This window comes from Suillus discolor (assembly GCF_016758755.1).
Source record: "Suillus discolor strain FC423 chromosome Unknown F5147scaffold_16, whole genome shotgun sequence".
Taxonomy (NCBI): Eukaryota; Fungi; Basidiomycota; class Agaricomycetes; order Boletales; family Suillaceae; genus Suillus; species Suillus discolor.
Genome location: NW_024541263.1, coordinates 555,353 through 578,680, shown reverse-complemented (window position 1 = coordinate 578,680; position 23,328 = coordinate 555,353). Strand labels below are relative to the sequence as shown.

The 23,328-nt window shown below is 37.9% G+C and overlaps 4 protein-coding genes across 4 annotated transcripts; 1 reads left to right on the top strand and 3 right to left on the bottom strand.

The window, feature by feature from the left end:
- Positions 1-7,810: 7,810 nt before the first annotated feature.
- F5147DRAFT_572787 (uncharacterized protein) lies at positions 7,811-8,266 on the bottom strand (the record flags this gene model as incomplete). The annotated part of the gene is made up of 1 exon (XM_041431109.1): positions 7,811-8,266. One exon carries the CDS (start codon positions 8,264-8,266, stop codon positions 7,811-7,813), a length of 456 nt encoding a protein of 151 aa, XP_041295119.1.
- A 1,144-nt stretch (positions 8,267-9,410) lies between these two features.
- F5147DRAFT_651159 (uncharacterized protein) lies at positions 9,411-11,207 on the bottom strand (the record flags this gene model as incomplete). The annotated part of the gene is made up of 4 exons (XM_041433517.1): positions 9,411-10,010; positions 10,164-10,624; positions 10,793-11,097; positions 11,155-11,207. 4 exons carry the CDS (start codon positions 11,205-11,207, stop codon positions 9,411-9,413), a joined length of 1,419 nt encoding a protein of 472 aa, XP_041295118.1.
- Positions 11,208-11,594: 387 nt separating this feature from the next.
- Positions 11,595-12,017, bottom strand: F5147DRAFT_572941 (uncharacterized protein; the record flags this gene model as incomplete). Its single annotated transcript, XM_041431124.1, has 1 exon — positions 11,595-12,017. A coding segment is annotated over one exon (423 nt), but the record flags the coding sequence as incomplete, so codon positions are not given.
- A 322-nt stretch (positions 12,018-12,339) lies between these two features.
- F5147DRAFT_771621 (uncharacterized protein) lies at positions 12,340-15,232 on the top strand (the record flags this gene model as incomplete). Its single annotated transcript, XM_041441265.1, has 7 exons — positions 12,340-12,484; positions 12,551-12,679; positions 12,735-12,827; positions 12,881-12,950; positions 13,020-13,080; positions 14,852-14,914; positions 14,969-15,232. 7 exons carry the CDS (start codon positions 12,340-12,342, stop codon positions 15,230-15,232), a joined length of 825 nt encoding a protein of 274 aa, XP_041295116.1.
- Positions 15,233-23,328: the final 8,096 nt, after the last annotated feature.

Below are 23,328 nucleotides of genomic sequence, written 5' to 3'. Positions count from 1 at the left end.
GCCATTGCATCATGTAATACAAGTGTCTTACTTTGGTTGATCGGAAGTTTTATAAACTTCTCATACATGTGCTCCGAAACTATATTTAGTTGGCTTCCGGTATCTATTACTGCTTTCAGACTATTTCTGTGAATTCTGATCGGAAGTTCTATCAGCACTTCTTTCATCTGTGCTTCGGAACTTCCCATAATCCAGAAACCTTTGGCTTCTGACTTGTTCTTTTTCACAGAGTTATACACCAAATGTATGTCCCTTCATTGTCTTCAGCTTAATTGACTCAGCCAAAAGTCCAGCTAATTCTTTAGATACCCCTAGGATCACACCTGCAGTTATTTCTACCTGTACATTTAATTATTCTATTCAGAACTAATTTTGCATTGATACCATCAGTAAGTTCTGATCACTGGATTCCCATTTTAGATTTGATCACATGATCGGAAGGCATATGAATCTTTGTCCTTTCTTTTGGTATATCCTTGATGTCATTCTTTCCTTGCTTTCTTATTGACTCATTTATTTTTCTTTTTGTCAGTGCATCATCTTCCATGACAACATCATCATTGTGTGTGTCATACTGCACTTCCTCCTTAACAATAGGTGTGGGCATAAATTTTTTACATGTCCATATTCTCTTAGGTTCGTTTTTCTTTTGTTCCTTTTCTACTAAGTCTGGATGCACTACAGGCCTTAATGGTATGTTTTCTTCGTCCTCCCTAGGAAATCCCAGGGATTTCCTTACTGATTCATCGATCTTTCTAGATTCCACTATCTTAAACTCATGGCCTTCAGGCACCATTGGTTTGGGCAGAAGTGTCGGGTTTGGGTGTTTGGGTGTTGGAAGTTCATTGGAAGTTTTTGGAGGCTGTGACCTCAATACTGGTGTGTACTGTCTGTCTCCCTGTAGCTCATATCTCTGATGTTGTTCTTTTTCATTGCTTCCTGCACATCTCTTCCCATTATTGGGTAGACACTGTCTTCTTAGATAAATGATCTATAGATAAACACCTATAAAACCAAATATTTCCATGGTCAGTAATTCAGACAAATACCAATGGCTGATAATGTGGTCGTTCATAGGTGGCTTTCTTATGCTCCTAAAGTACAATCAGTACAATGAGTTCTGTACAAGGGTTGGTAATCAACAGTCAATCCAACAGTATGGATATGAAACACAGTGATCAGAGAAACAAGACACAGTCAGTCAGCGATCAACAACAACAACAACAAAATATCAGGAAGCACAGTCACTCTAACAATATAGATATGACAACAAAAACACAGATACTCTTCCTAACACTTCACACAGCAACAATGATTCATACACAAACTTAGTGCAGCAAGTTGTGTGGAGTTACAATGTGAGTCCCCCTCAATACAAACACAGGTGAAACTACTGCTAGACCTAGTCAAGCCTCTGTAGCACTCTTAGCCTAATATTGAACCTGCTGTCAAGGAACTCACAATGAGTATTCAAACAGACTCAGGAACGGGCAACCTTGGACTTCAATACCAAGTCTCTTTTCAATAACTAAAGTCTAACTTGCAATAACTACCCTCGATCAGTATGACATACAGATGTATGAGGTCAGGTATCACCGTCAACACCTAAAGTCTCCTCACAAGACTATTCTAAGTCTTCAGTGGACAAAAGAGACAACACCAAACTTCTGGGTAAGAATGAGACTGAAACTTTGGTACTTGAGAGAAAGTTGATAGGTCAAGACAATCAACAAAACAAGACCGCTACAACAGAAATACTAACATGTTCTCGAAGACTGTTAGCAATAACGATCACAACAAACAGAGACAGCGATCACAGAGATGGTTAGCACACACAGTTACCAACATACCACACACTTGAGACAGAGACAGAGAGAAAAAGAAAAAGAAAGAACAGTGAAACAGAGACACAATCACAAAGAAAATCACAGAGAGAGACACAGACAAAGACACAAAAAGAAATAGAAAAATTCAGACAGACAATCAGGAGAAAACAGAAAAAGAAAAACTAGTCTTGCTAGTCATCAGACACAGTGAGCTCAAGGTATGTGCTAGATGTTCAGCACAGTGAGCTCAGAAGTGTGCTGCTGGTTGTTGAGTACAGTGAGCTCCAACCTTGAACTTCACTTGCTGGATGCTGATTCACACTTCACTCACAATTTTATTCTGAGAGCAAAAGGCAATGGGGGATTGCTTATTTTTATTCAGCAAAAACCAGCTCCTTATATAGACAAATTAGGTGGCTATACTACTAGTTTCAGTTTCTCGCACTTAAAGTTGTAACTTTAGTTTGATAGTACTAAGTTGCACAGTATCTTTGTGTCAAAAGTAAATATTCATAACTCTAGTTGGTATATTGATGAGTCAGCAAGAGCTGTGCATGGCCCATGGGTCAGGTGATCCCTTGATGACTCAGCTAGAAAAGAGTGAGAAATGATTACATAATGTGTGCATATATGTTTGGAATCTGTGGCTGATAAATTATTTGGTAGCGTAATGACATAGGGTGTGTATTTAGTGATTTGTAACCTTTCTCACAGGGTAACCTTATGCAAACATATTTTTCACAGTCACCTGATATGCATGAGAATCTTTCTGAGTCATCTTCATGGCTGACTAAGCAAAACTCATTGCAGATTTGAATGTACAAAAATATTCAGTCTGCTCATGTACAAACTCGTAAAATGAAAAAAATAGCGAAAAATATTCCCTTAGCCTCAGTTTGACTTCAGATCAAGAGAAAAAAATGTTCATAGTGATATTCTGGGGTATAAGGCTCATAGGAGAGTATTACTGGTCCATGCACCGAACCAGTTGGTGCAGGTCATCTAGTGGAAAGTGAGAAATCAATCATCCCCAATTGCAAATTCTGGGGGGGGGTATATCAAGAACTAGCTAGGCTTGGTTCATCTTCTGTATTAGGGAAAGGGTATCGTAATGGGTCAGTCATGATATGGTTCTGAGGCAAAGGCAGAAGTTCTGCCAGAAAATCTTCCTGCTGAATATCCCGTAGCTTTTCTTCTATCTTATCGAGTGCACAGTTCAAATCTTGTGCTGTTATGTATATGCATTCACATGTAGGACACCTCCATCTAAAAAGGTATGCACCCCTCATTCTGTCTCCATGGTACGGTTGCAAATCTACCTGATAATGTGGGTCTCCATGTGGATGCATTTCTCTTGCATGCCATTTAAACGAACTTCCTAACCGATCAATCTGACTTTCAGCTATAGTCAGCTGGATTCAAAAGTGTTCTTCATTTGAATATATCTGACCAAGGTGAAGGTATTGGGTAGGTAGGAGGCCAGGTTCAGGCTGAGGGTTTGCCTCCAAGCCTTGCTCAACTCATGTTGCACGATTCATTGTTCTCCAAGACAAATAGTGGTACTTGCACAAATGTCGTCCTCAACAATCTCCAGATAACCAAAATGTTTGCTCACTAGGATGTATAGAGCAAGTGTGTAAATAGTGTACAAAATAAGGTCCAAGACTCGCATAGCTAGTTACAATTTGGTGTGGTACGTGTTTGGTCAATGAGAATCTATCTCATGTAAGTATACAGAATGCAGATAGTGAAAGGATGATATATGACCAAGGAGGACTAACAAATCGCTAAGAAAAAGGGAGTATTTGTTAACTAGATTTCAGACAGAGGACCCATACCCCTAACAAGGCTCAATAGTTCATCATAGTGGTGATCTCAAGAGTTTCGTACCAAAAATTCACCTCCAAGTTCCTCAACACTATTTCCAAAGCTCTCCATTCCTTCCAACTGCTTCTGAAAGTCTTCAAGGGACCGCATTATTGTGTCTGGTTCCATGGCCTTGAATGTTCTAAGGTGCTTGGTGTGCTTTTTGCATCAACGTGCAAGGCAAAGATGCATGGGAAGGGAAATGATGTCAACAGGCAGGGTAAGGCGAACGGGTGGTGGAGCATAGGGATCATCATGATCGTAACCAAGTGGAGTGACATGAACAACTAAGACATCCTTGTATTGCATCACCACCTCAGAGATCTGGCCAGCGAAGAATTGATGGAAGCGGGATTGGTCTTCCAAATGCACAATATTGCCGAAAGGAATAGAGGAGTGGTAACTGCAACATATCTTCTGGTACGTCCAGCTGCGGTCCAATATGCAAGTGTATGAATCCGGCTTGGTGTGAATGATAGGGAACTTGTGGGATAAGTCCACAAATGACTTGGGTTGGCGGCGGAAAAGCATAGTTAAAGAAAGAGAGGAGTGATTTGCAGCCAGAAAGAAAAAGAGTGATATTGAGCAGCACTGTTGTGTGCCAGCAGAAACTGAGGAACACCTCTAAATTTTGGTGTCCTATATATGAAAAGTTGAACAGGGTCTTCAGGGATCAAAATATTACTATACTAGGTGAAGTTAAAAGTCCCTGTGATCCAGCCCCCAATGAATTCTAAATGAAAAGGGCGCTGTCTCTTCTATTAATGCCGCTAGGGTTTTAAGGTTTTTAATGTTTGCATTCTTGCTGTTGCCAGAATTAAGGTTCTGTCATTAATTTAGGTTCCGGCTCTATTAATCGCCTTTCAGCGCGCAGTAACCAGTGAAATAATTGGTAACATGTGTGACAGTGTCTTCTTACAAGTCACTTGTATCCTAAATCCCATAACACAATTATAGTCTGTAAATATCCGGAAAATAGAGTAGAATGAGAGCAATGTATGTGCTGTATGAATACAGCTGAACAGGTTTCTTACAATAACTGTTCTTCAGCAGACATACTATTCATTACAAAGAAAAACTTTGGGGAAGATAAGAAAACTAGTCTAATGAGAATGTTACCCACGATTGGACTTCTATCTTTTCAATTTCCTTCAGATGGGCTTCTGCGTTCTGGGCCCGTTGTTCTAGGATAGCACAATTTGCGCAAATCCAGTTAGGAAAATTTGGTAAAGTATCCTGCTCTTCTGGATTCAATGGGTCTGTAAGATATGCATTCCCAGGTTCCAACAAAATGTCCTTGCTTCCTTCTGATTGGGTGTATTTTTCCAGCATGTGGCCTATCCAGACAGCTGTAATATGGAGCAAGTTAGTATGAGCTTTCTGGCGCCATGCTTTTAGCTGCTGTGGAGAGTAGCTGGCTTCTCCCTTGCTATTCAACTGGTCCATCAGATTCAGTGAAAAAGTGTTTCTCTTCAAGTTCTTCAACTCCTTGAGAGAGTCTCCTAAATTGGTGTGCGTTTCTTGATATGTATGGTAACAATCTAAAGGCAGCGATTCCATGATGGGATATTGTACCATCCATTTCACTTAATACATATGATCCTCCCTGAGTTCGCCGTTCCACTTTATAAGGACCAAGATAGTGGGGTTTAGTCTTTCGGTTCAGTTCCTTTTCTATCCGAGTGTTACATACAAGTACTAGATCTCCTGGTTGATAGGCTTCCCATCTTAATCGCTTCGAATATCTTTTATCAAACTGCTCCTTTGATTTAAACCAAGCTTTCTTCAATGTCTCTGCTGCTTGCTCTAAGTCTTCTGGATGTTATTCAAGCTGGCGTATTCGAAGTGCTAACAATTCAACTGAAGTCATTCCACCCTTGAAACCATCTACCATAAATGTAGCTTCTGCTAAATCAAATGGCAAAACTGGATGTACTCCATGAACTAGGTAGAATGCAGAAAATCCTGTTACCCGACTTGTGGTAACTCGGTCCGCAAATAAAGTTTGGGGGATCTTCTGAGGCCATTGCATAAGGTTTTCATTACATGCCTTTATTAATGCTTCTCATAATATGAAATGCCCTCTTTCAACAACTCTGTTAGCCTGAGAGTTATATGGTGAAATTGTGACATGTGGAATATTGACTTTCTGCATAAGGGCTGAAAATGCTCCCTGTACTTCTGGACTGTTGTCAGTAGTTATTTGCCCAATAGCTCCGTACCTGCAATAGAGATCTTCCCAAAAGAATTTGCTAAGAGCCTTGGCAGTAGGTGTTCTTAGAGGCCGTCCTTCTACGTATTGTGACAAGTCATCCCGAGCCAATACAATATATTTGAATTCTTGAGCTGGGGGTATATGTATGATGTCAATGTAAACCTTCACAAAGATTGTAGATGGGGTAGAAACTGTAATAGGAATGTGCATTTTTGTGGTGCTCCTGATTTGACAAGGGTGACACAATTGCACATGATGCCATACATCTGAAAATAAATAGGGCCAGAAGAATCTAAGTCATATAGTGTCCCATGTGGCAGCTTCACCCCTGTGGCCAAGGTCTTCATGGGCCTGGTGCAGTATAGTCGCGCGCTTTTCCGGATCAAACACTACTAATAATGGTGGTCTAGCCTGCACTCGCTTATACATTTTCCCATTCTGCACAAAGAATTTGACAGCCTTCTTCAGAAACCTCTTCTTTGCCAAAATACTTGCAAATGAAGGTGCTTCTAGAGTAGTTAGGAACTTGAAAATTTCCTTCAGGTTCTGTTCCTGAAATCTTGTTCCTATGAAAACTGCAGGAGGCAATGTTACCTTTTCCTGAGGTGGTACAGTAGTTCAGAAGCATGCTTAAGATACTCCCATATACAATGCTAAATCATCCAACCAAGAATCATCCTGATCCTCAATACTTTCTCCTTCTCCTAAACCTCTCCAAGACAAGGCATCTGGTCCTTTGAATCTAGTAGCTGGGACATGGATAAGTTTGAAGTCAAACAAGAGAATTCCTTGAATCTACCGATTGATAGCTGCATTTGGCTGAAGGTCAGGTTCATTAAGCATTCCTTTGATGTACTTAGCATCAACTTCCACATGAAGAACTTTCACACCGATAATATAAAGACAGAAATGACAAAGTGCTCAGTAAAGTCCGTATAGTTCCAATTTTGGTTGTGAATAGCGGGCTTCTACTTCATTAAATGATAGTGATCCATATCTAGCTGGTCACTTACGTCCATTCTCATTATCCTGAGATAAGATTATTCCTGCTGCCATATAGCTAGAATCTACTGATCAAGTTACTGGCAAATCTGAAGTATAGTCAATCAATCTTAGGGCAGGTGCTGAAGCAACTAGTTTCTTCAAAGTCTCAAAGGCTTCCTTACATCTTTCATCCCAAACAAATTCTACATCCTTTCTCCATAGCTCACTCAAGGGTCTTGCTAGGGTAGAATAGCCTGGGATCCATATACGTACAGTACCACACAATCCTAGGAATGCTCTAGCTTTCTTTGGAGTTGTTAGATCAGGCCAATTAAGAATCTTATCTACCTTTGTCTTATCTGGAAGACATCCTTCAGGGGTACAGGTTTGTCCGATGATCAGAACTTCTGGTAGGCACAATTGAATCTTAAGTGCTGAAAATGTAGCACCAGCTTCTTTGACATAATGCATAATTCAATGAACATCTAGGGCATGAAGCCAAATGAATTTGCGTATTCCTGGATTCTCTGGCAGAACAGCAGGTTGGCCTTGCTCATCAGGGAATATAGTTGTAGGGCCTTTGATAGGAGGATCATTTATGAATATGTTGGCCTTATCAGGAATTTCATCCTTAAGAACAAATGTCATGCATTTCTGAAATTCTGCAGGAGAATTTATGAATCCAGTAGGAAGCAATGTAATGTGAAGTAATCCTAAAGGTGTCAGGAATGTAGTAAGGTCTCTACTTAATGGGTGTAACTTTCTAGCATCAAATCCCCAGAATAAGTCAAACACTGTATAACATTGAGCTCCTGCAAAAGGTTCTATGAAATCATCAAGAATAGGTGGTAATCCAGCATTGCAAATTGTAACCTTGTTCAAAGGCTGCAAATCCATTCTTCTTGACCACACAGAACCATCATGATCTATATGCAGATTGACTAGCTTCATATACTCCTGCATCAATTTTCAGCTTTAGTACATCTATAACCTTACTTTGAATTCCTGGTGGAATTGGGATAATCTTGTATTCCCATGGAATATGAGGAACAGTAGGAATAATATAGGAAGAAAAGTAGGATTCTTTCAGAGTACCTCTATCTGTGTCTTCAAAAGCCAATGCATCCTGGTGCAGCCACATAATGTATCGAAACAACTTCTCTTCTTCAGGATGTAAGAATCCTTTAGAATTAATATTCAAAGCTTCAAGTTGTTCCACAGTAAGCTTCTTGGTAGGAAATATGTCTGGAGGATTAAGAGATAGGGGTACAAGATTTTCTAAAGGGTCGTTTGGAAACTGTCTCACTATCTGGGCTTCCTGGGACTGGACGTACTTTCTTGTCAACTCGCTTATACATTGTAAATGAATTGGCATTCTCTGAACTAGCCAATGGGTAATTGAAAGAGTTGTCAGGGGTCCAAAACATCCCTTCATTCTCATGTCCATCAAGGGTCATTGTCCATATTGAATCTCCAGGCTCAAAATGGTCCGCAATGCTATCAGTCCATATGGTTACCGTATCTTCATCATCACTTCCTAAATCTTCTACCATTGCAGAGTCATATAGTTCTGCACTTTCTTCTCCAAAATCTTCATCTTCTTCAAGGGTATTGCTGGCTCGTGCATAGAGCCTGTAGCTTGGTTGCATGAGATCCAAATGTTGCATTTGGGGTGACATCGGTTCCTCGGATCAGTTCTATATTATAGGTGTGACTCGTTGCTAGGTGTAAATTGTGTGAGACTAGGTTGTCAGGCAAGGTTAGATGTTGCAATATGTTCTAGGCTCACGGGCAAGTAGTCTCTGTTTCGCACTTGGTATATTCTTGGCAATGTGTCTCTTACATATATATTTGTGGAAAGATTGCAAAATTTGGCTATCAAAAACTGGTTTTTCAGGCTTCAATGCCTAGGAAACAAAAAGATATTGTATACTATGTCCAGACTAGACTTAGGTTGAAAATATCTGTGATAGGCACTTAGTCAAAAATCCTTGCAATAGATTGACACTAATATTTTAATAGACTCTTGATTTAGATTCAAGGCTTAAAACAGGGAAAAGAAAAATCAAACACTGTCTGATTTCTGTAAGGCTAGTACTAGGTATATGTGCAATACACAACAAATCTTATGTGAAATCACAACTGTAACAAACAGAAACTAACATATTCACACGTCATAAGAAAAGACAGGCACGAGAACGATAAAGATTTTCATAATTATACAAAAATAGCGCTACTTTGAAGACAGACTTCAATGACAAACACAAACATATTCAATCCAGGCACGCAAATACAAGTACAAATAGACGCAAAAGCTAAACGAAAACTTCAAAATCGACGATTGAATCATACAAGTACATAGAGTTGTGTGAATACAAGTACAAGTAGGTACAAATGCAAACAAATGACATACAACTTTGACAAGCAGTCAGAAAGAAGTTCTGGACATGAATTCCTAAAATGAAAAGACAGAATGCTGAGATTATTTGAAATAATAAATAAAAATAGGCACATACCTCCTATTCCAAAATGTATGGGCCAATGTGCCAAGTGTTGAAGCAACGTTGGGCCTGGGACTTGGCGGTACACAACAAGTAGTTAGAGCTGACATTTAGCATGACACCAGTACCACAAAGGTTGTCGAGAGAATAGTTCTGGAGGAGTTGGTGGACAATGTCCTCGTCTAGAAGGGATAGTGCAAGGAGGTCATTGATAGTGTCAGTGAGTTGAAAATAGGAATAGAAACGGAATAAACCCGACGCAGTGTGAAGCGTCGCAGCCTTGTCGATAGTGAACAATGGGTTAGATGTGGGACACATCTGCAAAAAGAAAGACACCCAATTGATGTTGGCGGGGATGCAGTGCACTCTGTCGACAATCATGAAGATAAGTGAAAGGAGTGATTCCTGTGACTGAATGGGAGTAAGTGTAGCGTGCATTAGCTGAAGGATCGCACGCATGTTCTTCAACTCGTACAAATGAGTATGAAGACAGGAGCGTCCATGCGGGACAGTTTTGTCGTAGCTGGGTGTATCATAATGGAAAACAGAGCTAGGGCGAGCGGTATGAAAACCAGCGAGCTCAAGCCCTAGCTCATGTACTGCCTGGTCAGCCATGGCCTTGGCCAAAAGTTTGCATGCACCCATTAGTCAGATGATGATCCTGGCGTCATAGAGTCCAGCGAATGGAAGAGGGTCATATTGTAGCTTCTCCAACATGAGTCCGAATGTGATGGGAGTGTTACAAGGGAGTGTGTCCTTGGATTCATCGACCTCGTCCAACATGTCAAGAGTCCTGTTGGATTTGAGGGACGGGACGAGCGAAGGAATTGTGCAATGAGATTCCGGGTTGGCGAGGTCTTGCGCGAGATGTGAGAGACAATGGTAGACTATCATCTGAGATGGGAGCATGAGTGCATCGTTGTCCTCCCCATCAGACAGGGAGGAGGATGAGTTGGTGGACATGGAATCATCTGAGGTGTCTTCATTGTCACGGATACCTTCTGCATTGACGTCTCCGCCAGAGGTTTCCTTCGTAATGTTAGTCCAGCCTTCCGCGATCGGAAGACTCACAGGTTTCAACGCGGGTGCACGTGACTGAATAGAGGGAGTGGGAGGAGGAGTAGGTGGAACATTCCTGCACATGGAGTCTTCATCGTCAGTTTCTTCTTCTTTCTTCAATCTCACCTCACCTCTCTTAACTTCCGCAGTAGCGCTAAAGTTGTCCTTCGTGTCTTGAGGAGGTCAGAGAAGGAGGGAACATTGGATCCGAGGGTCAGATGTGAGGTTAGGAAGTTTTGGGTCCGGAATGTCTGGAAGCTTCTCGATATCCAAGGTGGACATGTGGGTTAAGTCCTCAAAACTAATAGTTGGGAGAGGAATGGTCTTACTGTAGTACGTACAGAAATCTGTATCGTAGCCAGGAAGGAATGGACCACTAGTTATACGGCAGGCAAAGGCCATGGGAGTGGGTGAACGAATTGATTGAGTTTCCAAAGGAAGCTCGATCATAGGGATATTAATATTCCCATATTGGGAAATCAGCTTGGGTTCAGCAAACTTCGCACTGATAACTATACTAGGTAAAAATTCACCCATGTGCCTTGCTTCTTCTCTCAACTCCTTGTACTGAGAGCTGTTGAGAACTAAGTAATCAGCGTGATGGTTCCCGTTGATCAAGTGAGCATTGAGAACATTGGCAGTGTGCCTAAACACATGATATCCAGGGTGTGTGAAATGCACGCTATGTGTGGTACCGGCATACTGGGACATTTCCAGATTAGGCTGGAAAAGTGTAATAGATCGGCTAGGAGGCATGACATATGGGTGCTTTGACTTGCCGACTTTTTCAGATTCTTCTTGCTCCTCTTTTATAGATTCTGGTACTATAGGGCTGTCTAGATTATGTAGAGTACTATTTATTAAATCTAAACAGCTTTCTACCATTTTTGATACTTGTCCGACGATATGTCCTTGCATTTCTCTTAGAGTCCGCCTACAATCTGCATGTATTGCATCATTTGGTATTACTAAACTATCTGGACATACAGTACAAGTGTTTGTACTATTTTTAGCTACTTCTACATAGAACGTGTTATCTTCGGTACCTTGGGAACATGTGATGTTCCAGGTGTTTGCACCGTTGTCCTGGGTCTTTCCGGTTTTGGAAGGTGTGACCAGGACTTCGGATATCTGATCGTTAGAGGGGCTATGTCCAAATTCTAGCCAAGTCCCTGTATGTCGTTCATGTATAGACACTGCATTATGTATTTGCCAAGGTCTACCTAATAGAATATCAAATGGTACCGAGGCTCCTACGTAAATTTCAGCAAAAGTAAGTACTGAACCTATTCTAATAGGAACTTGAGATACAAGTCCCTTGAGATGACCTGTGCTGCCATTTGTGTCATGCAGTGTTAGCGTTTTGCTTCTATTGATGGGAAGCTTGATGAAATTCTCATATGTTTCCTCCGAAACTATATTTAGCTGGCTACCAGTATCTATTACCGCTTTGAGATTGCACCCGTTGATCATAATCAGCAATTCTATTAACACTTCTTTTGCCTTTGCCTTGAAATTTTTCGACACTCGGAAACTTCCAGCCTCAAACTCATGTGCTCTATGCATGTCATACACCAGGTGAACGTCCCTCCTACTTACTGTTTTAGGCTTAATTGATTCAGCCAGCAACCCCGACAGTTCTTTCGATACTCCAAGTATCTCTCCCACGGTAAGTTCCACAGGTACATTTAGAATTCTATTTAGAACCAACTTGGCGCTGATGCCATCAGCAAGTTCTGACCTTCTTATTCCCGATTTAGATTCTATTAACAGATCATTTGCCTTTTGAACCTTCGCGTTCACCTTAGGTGTGTCCCATGTCATTTCTCTTTCCTTTGCTTGTACTAATTCTCTGAACTTTCCCTTTTGCAGGGCATCATCCTCCATGATGACGTCATCATCTTACACATCGTATCGCGCCCTCTCTTCCTTATTTGGAAGTGGCGCACTCTTCTCAAATGCTCCGCTCCTCCAAGGTTTGTTTCTCTTTTCTTTTGTTTCTTTTGTTTCTGGAAACTCTCCAGATCTTACTGGTAAGTTTTCCTTTTCATTCCTTGTGTTCCCATGGGGAACTTTCACTGACTCATATATCTTTCTAGGCTCCAACACTTTAAACTCACGAGCCTCAGGTACTGTTGGTCTACCCGGGGGCTCCAAAACTTTTACCGGCACCATTGTCTTTGGCGGATCGACGGTGGGAGGCTTAGTTAACTGTTGCCAGGCAACAGGTGCGTACTGCCTCTCTCTCCTCAATTCATAACACTGATGTTGCTCTTTTTTTAGTTCCACTCTTGTGTCTCATCCCTTTGGGGGATACACTCCATCAAAAACTTCATTCTGCCGACGCATTCCTTCCTTCTCAGTCCGCACTGCCAGGTAAGTTTTTCTTATTTCTTCTTCATCATCATCCCTACTAACATAGCCCAAAGCCCAACAATTTTCCAGGTCTTCTGATTCATATTCACCCGCGCTCTCAGGAGCTTCCTTCCACATAACAAAGTGAGTTCTCACTGATCGTTTCCAATTTTCATATGCCTTTACTAATGTTCCTGTTCCCCATGTTCTTAGGGGTACTCCTTCTGGTCTTACAAGGTATCCTCCTTGTTCCATCCACATCAAGGATCTGTTGGTAAGTAATTTTTCTATCTCCGGGCACCTTAACACAACATGATCCTTTTCCCATAGCCATAACATGTTACCCCTGTAGGATAGGGACTATAACTATAGTTAGGGGTAGTAGGTTTATTACCAGTAGTAGTACTATTGTTTGAATTCACATTGTTTCCCTCCTTTTGTGTGAATCTGACTGCAGGAAATCTTGAGTCCCTAACTCCCATGTAATGTTCTTTTCTTCTTCTTTCTGAGGGGCTTCCAACAATATCTCTCACTGCTGGATCAGAAGGAATCTTTTCACTTGGTTATACTTCCCCTTGAACTTCGTAGGACAAGTGGGAAGAAAACAGGTACAGCAGGTTGTGCAGGTTGACCCAGTGCTGGGTTAACTGGTTGGATACTCATAATAACAAGGGATGTTGAGCAATGTGAGAGTGTGTAAGTTGATACAGTAATAAGACTAGTCTGAATATACTTGGTTAGTTACAAACTTGAAAAATACCAACCCTTGCGGTGGGCTCCAGTAATGTCTTCTTAGATAGATGATCTATAGATAACCACCTATAAAACCAAATATCTCTATAGTCAGTGATTCAGACAAATACCAATGACTGATAACGTGGTTGTTTATGGGTGGCTCATTGTAAACAATCCAAGGTATGTTCAGCTAAAGGTACTTCTGTAAGATCAGTAAATATGATGGTCAATTCAACAGTATAGGAGTAACAGAAAAACAAACAAACAATGGTCAGCCCAACAGTATGGCTATGACCAAAGAATAGAGGACTCTTCCTCAAGCTGCCTTTCAACAACAGTACTCCAAAAAGAATGGTGTGGAATTATAATGATCAACCCACTCAGCACAAACAGGTAGAATCAAAGGTCAAGACTAGTTGATACTTTATTGTAGAACTCTTAGCTCAATATTGAACCTGCTGTCAAGAAACTCACTTTTGGTATCCAAACAGACTCAGGAACAGATGTCCTTGGATTTACTACCAAGTTCCCTTTTTAACAGCTAAAGCCTATCAGGCAAAGAAGACCTAGGCTCAGTATAACTACTCAGATGAGTGAGGTCAAGCTTTACTATCAATCTATAAAGTCTCCTCACTAAGCTACTCTAAGTCTTAGGTGGATATAAAGACAACACGAATTTTATGAAATATGTTTTTGGAAAAAAAACACCAAAGGTTGGTGAAAGTAAAAATAAAAATAAAATAAAAATTTGAATATAACTGTGGCTGTACCTTGCTTGCTGGTTGTTGCACATAGTGAGCTCACAGCTGATTGCTTGGTATGATGAGCTTGCAGTATTTACTGTCTCTTAAGAATGTTCCGTGAGATTGATTCTGGGTCATCGCCATCGCTGACTAAGCAAAACTCATTGCAAAATTAAATGTATGAAAATATTCAGTCCACTCATGTATAGACTTGAAAAAATGAAAAGAAGGCAAAAAATATTGCCTTGGCCTCAGTCTGACTTCAGATCAAAGGGAAAATGATTTCATAGTGATGTCTGGGGTATAAGGCTCATGGAAGAGTATTAGTCATTCATGCACTGAACCAGTTTGGTGCAGATTATCAGGTATATAAGCATCTGGACAGATAGAGGTCTGGAGGTCTAGAGAAATGAACAGGGGGTCTGGATGAGGTGTGAGAACATTGTCACATGTGAATTCGCACTTTGCCAACCAATTGTATTGATGTCCATCAGCATAAAGCTAGGTATGCATATGGGGTGTGCAATCTTATCATGTTAGAAGAATTTATACTGACTACTTTTCTAGTTCATCTATCCAAACTATGATGTTGATGATGTCGACAGGTACTTTGACATCTCCCTCAAGAGGGTAAGCCAGAAGGTTGTGTCAAACTATGAAAAGTGCCTATAGGGCACCAAACAGGCTCATTGGGCTTGCGAACCATTGAACCTTGCCAGTGACAGTAGTGAAGAGTATGCCAATGATAGCCATGATGAGCCATTGATCAGCTTGGTCAGCAATTCACATGAAGATGAGGAATTATATGAAGATCCTGATGAAGCTAAGCTCATGGCCACCATTAACAGGCTCTACAAGTGGGAACCAATGTTCCTGATCGTCAATTGGAAGAAGTTAAAAGCTGCACTCATCACAGGAATATGGAATAAAGGATACTTGAAGCCATAATGTATTGTCTCTTTTAAGAAGTCTTGTAATGAATGACTAATAAAGAATCAAAAGACATTTAATTGTTACCTTTCTAAAGTATATATAATTTGATGGTTTCTAATTTATTAAAGCCAGTATTTTCAGATAGAGATCTAATGAAGTCTATGGCAACTGAATTACTATGACTATCTGATACAAGGAGAGAATGCAAAAACCTAGCAAAAGTTGTTGTCTTTAACTTTTCTCTAGCTATTATATCCTCAAAGCTAGAAATTCTTTTAAGGTTATGTTACTTCAAAATCCTTCCACTATAAATGTTACCTGAGTTAAGTCAAAATTATATATATAAGACTAGATGTACTTTATGGACTAAGTAAAATGCTGAAAAGCCTGTAACTTGATTTGTCATAATTTTATCAGCAAATAGGACATAAGGTAACTTGTTTAGCCATAGATCGATCTTCTTTCCATATGCTTTCACTAGTGCTTCTCTTAAAGTGATATGTCAACTCTTTTGACTAATTCTAAGAATGTCCCTTTAACTTTTGGACCATTGTCAGTTGTTATTCATCCTATAGCTCTGTATTAGCAATAGATATCTTCCTAGAAAAACTTGCTAAAAGATTTTGCAGTATTAGACTTTAATGCTTACATGATGATTTTTTTCCTCCTGTCATGATGATATCCCAGACTGCACTACCTCCTCCTAACACAGTTATAGTAGTGCTTCAGATAACACCACTGCTTACAAACATTATATTCAGTCTAGATACTCTGCCACAGATACAGATTTAGGTATAAGAACTTATGAAAATAGATATATTTAAACACTTTGTTCTAATGTTAACTATGGACAGTATAACATTGGTATGAAAAAGTTTCGAGGCCATGATATTAGGATATCAGAGTAGTAAGTCTGGCAAGATCATATTCATAGCTATAGCTAATTCTAAAATAGCTGAAATCACTGAATAGAGCTGTTGTTTTTGGTTATAGGTTATATATTTCCACACAAATGAGTTTCTGAGGTTCTTGATGACTTGACAGACAGTTTTGTGGTAAGCAGTTGCCTTAGAGATAATATCATAGATGATTTTGTGATATCTGATACTATTACTGGTAAAGTATGGCTGGAGGAATGAATGAGTAAAGGAAAAGAGGCTAGCAGTAGTAGTTTCAAAGTCAATAAAGACAAAATATATAAATAGAAGCATAGATCTACAGAAAAAACTTAAGAACTGAAAGGCTATTAGCATGATAGAAGCCCTGATATATTTAGTTATGAATAATCAAATAATTAAAACAAAAAAAAAACTCACATAGTAGGGTATGTACTGCTCTTCCATAACAATATGACATCATATATACCTAAAAAACATGTCCTCATAGAAGATTATATTTTCAGTGCCTAGGGAGAGTTGCATGCACATATAGCACATTACTCTGGGTAGCAGCAGTTGAACTTAGGCTGAGTGCTGTCCTATTAGGTGTTATTAGATGTTTCAGAGAGTGATTATCATTATATTTAGGATGCAATTAAATTGGTGATAATCTGATTCATAAGTAAGCTTTCTCAGTTTCCTATATCTAATCTGATAGAACATTCTCTTCAGACTATCATATATCTCTTTCTCCAACAACTATTTGTTAATCTGCCAACCCTAGTCCATGAATCTATTTTGGTATCTCTGCATACTATAATGGAGAATATCATATCATCATTGCCCCTTTCATCAGCACTTAGTACCACCCTCCACATCCTTATGAACATAATGATCAAAAAGGGCAAAGATAATGAGAATGATGAAGACAAACACAATCTTAGCATCTTCCACGTATTTATTCAATGTGAGATGAGGGATGCAGAATTTCATCCGCTATGGCCTTTTAAGGTGTTGTTCTCACACTCTTCTAAAGCAGCAGAGGCTAAGATATAACTTACTGCTAACAAGAACCCTCACATTAAAAAAGCCACATATTTCCATATTGCTGAGGCAGCACTATATATGTTGCCAAGTGATGACTAGATTGTCAAGCAGAAGTTAGATAAGAAGAAGGTTTCATGCATCAGAGAGGTGGTGGGAGTACAAATGATAGTGAGATCATGTCTTTCGTATATATGTACATGGCTACATCTACTCCAAGTAACTGTTATGATATATGACTCTATTCTTCTAATAGACAGCTGACCAATTATAGTATGCAATATTATGCTACTGCAGTACATAGCATGTGAGTAGTTTTGACTTATTTTAATGTGACACTAGTAGGTACTCTTCCTGCAACAAAATGCTACTGGCCTTGAAAGTATCCGGTGTGTATTTAAGCATACTTTTAGAAGAATTTGCAACTCAATAGTCTAGCATCTAGAGGAGGAGCATCCTCCAGGCAGTAATAACCCTCTTATGTAAGTACTATCAATTTATTAATGGTTTTAGAAATCTACATAGTCTTTTCAGTACTTTAATTAAACCTCTAAAGTAATGGATTGTTCTTGACACAGTGATTAATTGAGATACTTACATCAATAGTTTTAAGACAGCTGCCAAGCAAACAGAGTTTAGGAGGTATTATAAGTGGTGTGAGAATTTCCTTAAGCATACCATTAATGAGATTGATGAGGCCAAGTATGTCTCACCTGTGAGCTCTAAAAGAAGAAAATATGGCTAATTCACTAATTATGTTTTATGCAAACTGTTTTTTTCCTTGTCTACTACTTTGTGTTTTAATTATACTGTACACTTTTTCTGTTATATAATGTAATACTATAATGAAATTTGTTATGTTGATATTTGACAGTCGTGGTGACATGAGTCATATTAGCACAGTAACTACTAGTATTGGCTGTAACAATCATGATATGTGTCATTTTATACTAAAATGATAAGAGGTGATATAGTGTTATACTGACTGTGGCACTATAGGCAATGAGTGATCATTTAGTGAAAAGTTTTTACCAATTGATAAGACATCATCCTAGATACAACTTAGATGTACCATGCTTGATTGTTAACTAGGTAATATTGTGAACAGCCATATTTAATGCAGCAGGTGACCATTTTTATGGAGTGATGCTAGACCTCTTTTAATAATTTATCTACAAAGTATCATATTTATGAGACATACATGTCTTTATCAATAATTAGAGTTTTCTTGTAATTAATTGTCATCCAGTGCTATTATGCTGATGCTTATATAATACTATATATTTAAATATAATATATTGATAATTGATTCAATTTTGCCAGAAATATAGCAAATATAAGATGCTGGTCAGGTGGGATGATCATATGTAGGGAGAAGACTATAATAGATTTGCTGATGACAAAAGTAGTAAGATGCAATTCCTAAAAGATGCAAGAAGAATATATATTATGTACATGATTTCTGGTTGATGATGTAGGTATAGATCATAAGGTTAGAGTTCAACATACAAAGATGAGGTCAATAAGTGAGAAAAAAGACTATTAGACTCATTTTCAACAGTATAATTTAAGAATTATAGTGCAATTTTAATCATAATAATAAATATCTAAAATTTTATCCAAGGTATGGTTTAGGTTTCTAGCAAGATAAATGCATGAAACGCAATGGACTCAGATAGCTACCATAGAAAAAACATTCTCCAAATCTTGATATTCTTATAAGCCTACTAATTCATATGCTTAGCTCTAGATTATTAACTTCAATTGTTTTTGACTCTTATTTGTATAAATCTCTAGCTCATCTGAAGTATAGAAATACACTAAAGAACACAAAAATATTCTCTCTGTAGGATTTCATTTTTAGTAGTGATACATACCTATATGATATCTAGCAATAGGATGATATCACTGTACTTGGTCTTATAGATGCAAACACCAAAGCATAGAGAGCTGGAATAGTAGTAGTTATTTAAAAATTAATAAAGAGTCTAATCTAAGGAATTTTCTTCTTCTTTGAAGACATTCATGGACTTAACTAAAGTTAGCCATAACCAGCTTTCCAGCACTATTATAAAATCTTAAATGTGACCTTCCAGACTCTCATATATATATAACTGTTTATAGAATGACTATTTGTAATATATATCAGAAATCTCTAGCTATTTTTAAAAATGGAATCTTCTACAGAATTAAAATATATCCTAAATTACTACAGAAAGCTATGAAGTGTCAGATGTTAACAAGTGTTACTCAGACTCTGATCAATATAATTTTTAATGTCTTCAATATTAAAATCCAGGATATACAGAAATATATAACTTCTGATTGTATAAGTCCAAGATCTAAATTATTTATAAGCAGGCCATTTATCTTTTTCTAAATCCTGAATTATTTAAAAAGAGAAATTCTCAGTAGTCTTTATTATAAACTGAAGAAAAATATATTATAGAGTTTCACAGATAGTTGAAAGATATGGATGAGAGTGAGAAAATGTCACTATAAAATGAACTTGCAGAAATATCTTCCAACCTTCACTATTTTTGATGAGCATTATAACTATTTGAAGAATTAAATAATCTATTAAAACTATGTACAGAGGGTAGGACTGATTTTGAGGGGCTTGGCTTCAGTTTGTGTGCTGCATCCCTTACCCAAGTATATATCCTTAATTTCAGATCAAGTCTGGGAAAATTCCAATAAAGTATGGAGGACTTTAGATATAGGCTACTCTAATAGAGTGTCAAAAAACTTCTGGAGAAGTGTGGGAAATCACTAAAGGAGTTTAGGACTGAAGAAGTAAGGAGATAGAGTAGTAAAGGAGCAGAACTCTGGCCTAGGCAGCCTAGGGAATTCTGTAGGTACTGATAAAAATGGAGGAACAGAAACTAGTATGTGGACTTAGCATGTGATATAGTGTAAGGACTAATTGATATTTAGACTAAGAAAGTATATGATTTTCTATACTGAAGACAAGTCCCAGCAGATTAGTAAGCAGAGAGGTAAGGCTATATATAATCATGTAGAAATATATTGATAAGTAAGAAAGATCATAAGTAAATAAACTTAGAGATGAAACACATATAAGGATTAATAAGCAAGATGGGGACAAAGGTAACCAAAAGCCAGAAAAGCAGAGATACATTAATAGGGAAATAGTACAGATATGGACAGAGCATTTAAACACTATAATACAAAACATCCTTGTCAATCTGGATTTTAAGAATGAGATGAACTCTATAGTGTGATGATGCCACTTTGCTATACTACTTCTGAGACTCTATCTAATCTCTCAGATTCCATTTTAAATATCAATGAACCCTTCTGTACTCTGACTTTCTGCCTAGGCATCTTTTATTTTATATATCTCCTTTGAAAATAGTAATGACCATATTGAAACATCATTAGCTTCTTGCTTAGTAGTATATTCTATGATTTCCTCCTTGTTGTCATATTTATTGTCTATATCTCTCTCTATACTACACTGATTTTCTTCAATGGATTCCTCATTAGTTTGTTCTTATTTTATCTTCTTTTCTTATTTTTTTTTATACTTCTCTCTCTCTTTATTTTTTCACTAACTTTGTGCCCTCTCTTGAAATAAATGTCTTTAATCTTGTTGCATAGAATTCTCCTGGCACTTATTGTCTTGGATTATCTTTAAATGGCACAAAGTCCACAATTATTTGGTAACATAATATAGGAGAGACTATTTTGAAAGTAACTTCTGTTTTGCTTTAAGAGTATTATGTATACTACTAATTTCTATAGCACCATAAAGGTTTATTTTCCCATCACTCTAATTATTTTTCAAATATAGCTTGTTTTATATCTCATTCAGCGCATCTGGTACTTCAGTATGTACTCACTAGTGTAAGTACTTTAGCCACACATCGTTAGCTTCATCTGTCCATTCTATGTTCATTTTAGTTTGTTAGTATGTATTTTCATTCTATTTCTATATATTCTGATAATATCTCTAGCACTATGTATAACCAGTTTCAGAGTCTAAGCTGTTGATGCCAAACAGAACCAATTGTTGTACATAGGCAGTTAAAAAAATAATGTCAGAAGCACCTTGTAAATACAGCTTTGAACATTTCTGATGATTAGACTCAAATACTATTGTGATATTTGTAGTGCTACATCTGAATATGGTGTATATCAGTAGTTTTTCAGTACATATAATTAAATGAAATGACAATTTACTAATACTAAAATAAAGTACCTTAATATTATAGATAATACATATTCTGATAATAGTAGTATACAAGTGACGAGATATAGATATATGAAGATAAAACTTGAAGTCCTAAATAATCATTGATTATGTGTTATGTTTAGTAATACATAGGGGAGATGCATAGTAAATAAAAAAAAATTAAATGGACCCATAATGTAATAGATCTTGACTGTTTGTCAGTGAGTTGTGTATATGATGTGATTGTATTAATGATAGAAGCAGAAAGCATTGTAGATATTGAGGTAATTACATGTGGTTGAGTTTAGAATAGGAATATCTGGCACTAGCCATGGAAGTGTTTTCTGCTGATATTCATTCTTTAATTTGCATTCTGGCCACTAAGCAATAAATAGTATCTGTGAAGCAATTATTGAACCTCTGATAAATGTATATAAGAAAATACTTACTTGCTTATTCCACATCCCAATAATATGTATAGTACACCATCAAATAGTATAATCACCTTTAGTGCAGGCCAATGCCAGAATGAAGTAGTTCAAAAACAGATAGATATTTTATAATAACTTTTGTCAAAAGTCAATGTTATGCATAGAATGGTAATATATAATTCATTAGCTAATGTTACTGTCATCATTGTTGATATAGGCTTGCTGATAGGTCCCTCTACTAGTAATACCCTGTGTAAGATCAAGATCACTTATGAGCCTATCACTTCAAGTCTAGTAGCTTTAAACTTCATAAAACCTCTTCTCATATCAGCATCTAGTTTAGGAAAGCACCCTCATACAAATATATTGTGGAATCACTCTACTTTCCTTTCCAACACTACTACTAGCATGCTACAGGTATCAAGTATATTGTTGGATAAGAAACTCGAGCTTTCAACCCAGGATATAGTAAGTCACTGTCAGATAACAAATGACAAATTACATATATGCATTGTAGGCAGTACAAGAAGAGAGGACTTTGATGAGTGAGGATAAGCTTATTCTTATGCATATTTTTATGAAAAGCCTAATAATCTGCTCTATACATATCTAAATTATGGAAACCGATTTACATGCAAACTTTTTATGGAATATTATCAACTAGATGAAATAAAGTTGCAATCTATAGCTCTAATTAATGCAAGTCTAAGTTTTGTGTACATTAAATTACTATATTCTTATATACTCACATTTTTGCACTATGTTTTCTTTTAAATTGTAGTACTGTATGTAGAATACAGTATAAATATTGGATGTCTCTATCTGCCTCCTGCTTAAAATCATCATTTTCATCAGTATCAATATCCCTAATGTTTGAAATATATGAGTCTTCTATAAGATTATGCTTATAAATATACCTCTCATAGTTCTCCTACATTTGAATTCACATATGTATCTGCATTTACACCTTCAGGCTTATAAGAGTTAGTACTGTCTAAGTTAGACTGTCCTTTATTTGCAGAGTTATCATCAATGATGGCAGCTCATAGGAGAGGCTCCTTACCTTGTAAATAAGTATGAAGTTATGGATAGTGCAGAGTACAGCATGGACATGCACCTGTATCTCCATCTCATATTTTGAGGATATTGATTAGTTATACTCAAAATAACTTTCAAAACCTTTTGAAAACTCACTTAGACACCAGCTAAATACTTTGAACTCTCAGCTAAAGTCTTGAAGAAACCTCGGCCAATGACCTAGATTCAAAGTCAGGCTGGCATTGTACGGCGGACTTTGAAAGTACCATGCCTCCTGCCCATCGACAATGTGCCCGTTGTTCTGTATGCCTTAAAGCTCATACTCTATCGCACTTGGGGGCGATGGATGAGGAATCAAATATTCAAGGTCATTCCACCTCACACCCACCTTTGGAACAGTCTGGACCCCGGCTTGCCATCCAGTGGCACAATGACCATGCACTTACTGACACACTGGTGAACTATCTGACCACCCACCCTGCCGATTGTTGAATTCTATTGGATTCTGATGGCAAGAAAGCC